Source organism: Trachymyrmex septentrionalis, unplaced genomic scaffold (assembly GCF_001594115.1).
Source record: "Trachymyrmex septentrionalis isolate Tsep2-gDNA-1 unplaced genomic scaffold, Tsep1.0 scaffold54, whole genome shotgun sequence".
Lineage (NCBI taxonomy): Eukaryota > Metazoa > Arthropoda > Insecta > Hymenoptera > Formicidae > Trachymyrmex > Trachymyrmex septentrionalis.
This window is the reverse complement of record NW_017305715.1, coordinates 804,337-808,844: the sequence shown is the minus strand read 5'-3', so window position 1 is coordinate 808,844 and position 4,508 is coordinate 804,337. Positions and strand designations below refer to the sequence as shown.

The following is a 4,508-nucleotide window of genomic DNA, read 5'->3' as shown; positions in this document are numbered from 1 at the left end:
TAGAATTAAGTAAATGACAAGAGACAATACCATTTGTGTTTTACTTTTTAATTTGATAGAATTGAACTTGATTAGTTAAGATTGTAACATTTGAGTTTTAATTTTTAATTTGGTACAGTTTTTTTCAAAGAGTAATTTTTGACAAAGAATTAAAACTGCCATTACTTGGGTTGGAATAAAGAAGACCTTCAATAAGAATATCTTTGAAGATGAATTAAAACTACTACTACTTGGGTTGGACATTTAGGTTTTATTCGAGAAGTACGTCTTAGCGCCTGTTTTCACTTTTTTTAAAAAGATAAGAAGTTTATACTCATATATTTTACTATATATTTTATATATACTCTGCTATATATATAAAATATATAGTATATAAATATATTTAATAATAATATTCTTCTTTTATGCCAAAAAACGGAATAAAGGTATTTTACGCGATATGAGGTCCACCCCATCTCCCTTTCTGCTTAGGAAAAAGTCGATCGTCTATAGGCAGGGAGATAGGATGGACCTCGCTTCCGTGAAAAGTCGGATTCCTCTGGAAACACATATTGTATCTATACAGGGTGGTCTAGATCATCCGTATGGACCGACACATACGTATTCCTCATGAAAAAGTGAATCAAAAATGTCAATAGCAAAATGTTGTGATATCAATAACGGTGTTTAAAACTAAAAAATCCTTTTTACTGGGTATCGATCATATAACTTTTTCTCTAAAATGAAACATGAAAAGTGAAAATTTTTATACATGTATGTATATAGATATACACACATACATACAAAAAATTTTCACGTTTCCACTCTAAGGGAAAAGTTACATGATCAATACCTTGATGTAAATAACATTGTGTCGAATTTGCAGTTGACATCAATGAAACTTCAATTTAAGAATACCACAGTAAATGTTAATATAGAGATTTCACGAACCTTTGCAATATTTATTCGGTATCGTGCCGTTTAGCAGCATCCATCAAAGTTCGCGCGGCCGGCCGCTTAGTTGCGCTGCTCCTGACGACGCAAATTTCATATCCTGTGATTAGACATCTTCTAAAGTTCATCGTTTAAAAACTATTGATATTACAATATTTTGCTATTGACATTTTCAACTCACTTTTTCATGAGGAATATGTATGTGCGGATCTGAATCACTCTTATATGTAATATATGTAAAAAGCAAATTATTCTTTAACAAAAAATTCTTTAACACTGATGAAAGGTGATTATTCCTTAAACTTTTTTTATTAATAACTTTTTTAACGGATAATAACCGACGGTTAAAACTTGTCGGAGGTTACTCAGGATCACCTTGATAATATGTATCAAGATCAAGGTCATCCGAGCGGAATCCCCTGTTCGGTATTTTTAACATTTATTCAGTGTTTTAAGAATATACGAATATATATTAGATACATTACTTGAAAATGATAATGATAAATTCTCCTGGACTCGGAAAACTCCGGTTTGGTTCCTTGCAAAAAAAACTCACGCAGTGTATAATCAGCAGTTGAAGTTCGAGATACAGCACGCACTTTCCACTCGTTACCATATTCGGAATTTTCTCCTTCTTCCGGCCAATAACGCGCACATTTGTTCTAGGAAAAAAGGAAGAGAAAATGTCCCAAAAATTAGCTTTCCATCTGTAAGAGCATTTAGAATTCACGTACCTTTCCCCTCTCTATTTCCTTAGTAGTCATAACAATCACACGAGTATTTTCCTGGTAAACCATGTGCCAAAAATCTTCTATGGTATTCGGAAGACAACCTTGCGTAGCTATGTAACATTTGCCAAAAGATGCATCATCACCACCACTATCAACAGTAGTGTTTGTTTCATCTCCTTCTTTGTTCTATAAAACCATTTTATCGTATAAAATAGTACAAATTTTATAATACTATACAAAATATCTCCAAAATTTGAACTATTCTTCCAAATTCCTTGATTAATATAAAATCAATTTTTCAATGAAAATAAAGATAACACTAGTTCACAATAAAAAAAAATATATTAAGTAGGATTAAGTTTTTTATAGATTTTATGTGCTTTTAAATGCTGTAAACACGATGCTGCAAGCAAAAAAATTTCAAATAATCGAAGCAATTTCCAAGATAATCGAGATTTAATGTCCAAAAAATGGCTCTCTTAATGATATTTGACATTTTTTTGTAAAACAAAGATTAACATTATTTAAAAATTTCAATTAAAAGTTATGAGTACATTGTTCATCCCCAATAAAATGCATTTTTTAATTTCAATATCTTATACAGTTTAGTCATGAAGAATTTAAATACAAAATTTTTGTAAGATAGCAAATTTTTGCCTATATTTTTATCGTTTCTTGAGAAATACAGTCCTAAAATGAAATTGGAGTAGCAATGTTAAAAATTAAATTGAGTAGTAAGTAATTTAATATTATTGCTGCAAATATAAGCGTCTTAGAAAGCTATTAATAATTTGATGCTAATAAGCATTTTAAAAACTGTAAATTTTTTAAAGTTTAAGTTAGTTTTAATTTTAGATTTTAACTCGATGTTTTTATCTCGTAAATATATATTAATGTGAAAAATTGAGAAATTGCATTGAGAAATCATGAATTTGCTCAACATCTTTACTAAGAAAATTTTTTTATGATATTCTTAATTTCTGAGATACTAAATATATCAAAGATATCGATAAAATAATATTACCCTTATGTAATTAGCATTAATATAATCAGCTCCAGGAATATCAGATACTATGTTTTTTAATCGTACTCTAGTATGATCAAATGGTAAAATGTTTTTATAACGATTCTTGGCACGATTTTCTGAACGTAAACCTTCCTTTCTTGAAAACATATGCCGGCATTCTTGCTGTTGCAACGATTCGAATTCTTCCCAAAATCCAGCCTTTCCTTTTCCACGACCTGCTCCATCCTCATTGCTTCCACTAGTTCCATTCCAACATAGCCAACCATTGGAACAACCATTTTCTTTGTGTAATTGTCTAACTCTGCTTTCGATACTACTAGCATTAATACGCGTTGCATTAAATGGTTGCCTATAAATAATTAATGATGTTTATTAAAAACATTGTAATGCTCTAAAATTGAAAAATACTATAGAATATATAAGTATTATAAATTTTAAGTAAAGTTTTCAATATCTATAATTTTTACATGTGTATTATTGTATGTATAAATATAAAAATAATACATAAAATAATACAAAAGAAAATATATAAAATCCTTACCGAAGATGAACAACGCTTCCGCTTGTTTCAACCATTGGATTTCGTTTATAGTGTTCTATTAAATCGCTAAGACTATCAAACTTGTATCCACCACCTACATCATATTTATTATCCTGCAATATTAATTAGTTTCATCTAATTTACTTGCTTGTAATATAGTCAAATATTTACTTTAATTATCCCACACACACACACACACACGCACACGCACACGCACACGCACACGCGCGCGCGCGCGCGCGCGCGCACACACACACACACACACACACACACACACACACACACACAATGTTCTTCTACCTGATACAACTGAAAAAGTAGTACTCTACACACATGAAGAAATAAATCTAAAAATTTAAACAAAACTTTTTGAGATACCCCGTATTTTTTAAATAACTTTATCATACATACTCTTTTATACTGTTTTAAATTCAAAAGCTCCAAGTTTATATATTAGTAGTGATCATAAAAATAGAATCATATAAAAATATGATTTATTTATATAAATAATAAATAGTTATTTTACTTAATAAAATAGTTATTTTATCCGTCTATCTTTAATGTCATTTAATACATTACCAACAATTCATATCAACTAAAAAATATAACGAGTTATTGCTAAAATATAATTCATACTATATTATGAGAATCCTAAAGTGGCCAGTGCTATAAATAGTCTGTCATAATAATAAAGCAAATTATTAATGATGGAATCACACGGTGCTCAATTTCTTGCGTGCATACATGCATGTTGCTATACTTGCTTTGATGCATACAATTTGACGCTTGACAAATAACTATGAAATTAGCAATTGTTTCTTTTGATTAGCTTATGCCTTCATGCGAGGAAATAAGCTATAACTCAGGAAAATTAGATTTTTTTAGAGGCAAAATTGTCATAAATGATTTGTTTGCGAAAAGTTGTTCAAAATGACGTATTATACATACAACATACTAAAAGTCTTGACCACCAGCGAACTTGGAAAACTTGCTAGGTTCAAAAAACTCATCAAAAATGCGGTTTTTCAAAAATATCTCAGAAAGTATCCATTTTATCGAAATAAGGTTCATTATCAAAAAGAAAGCTGATTATAAACAATTTTATTTTTTTATTTTCGTCGGAGGTTGTACAATCAATACTTTCAAATAATAGAATTTTTTTTATTATATTTTTAATCATTTCGAGAACAAAGCGATTTTTCACACTTTTTAAATATCTCGGATCTGGCTACTCTCTCCCTCTCCTTCTCTTCCCCCTTCCCCTATCTCTCCCCTC

At 29.8% G+C, this 4,508-nt stretch overlaps 1 protein-coding gene across 2 annotated transcripts in view; it reads right to left on the bottom strand.

The window, feature by feature from the left end:
* The window catches only part of LOC108752113 (tyrosine-protein phosphatase corkscrew), a 24,197-nt gene that overhangs the window by 10,509 nt on the left and 9,180 nt on the right, over window positions 1-4,508 (bottom strand). For both annotated transcript variants that reach the window (XM_018492737.1, XM_018492738.1), the window contains exons 5-8: window positions 3,233-3,345; window positions 2,689-3,040; window positions 1,668-1,850; window positions 1,419-1,595 (exon numbers count right to left, since the gene is read on the bottom strand). In XM_018492737.1, coding sequence (XP_018348239.1) covers window positions 1,419-1,595; window positions 1,668-1,850; window positions 2,689-3,040; window positions 3,233-3,345 — 825 coding nt within the window. The remainder of the gene's footprint in view (window positions 1-1,418; window positions 1,596-1,667; window positions 1,851-2,688; window positions 3,041-3,232; window positions 3,346-4,508) is intronic.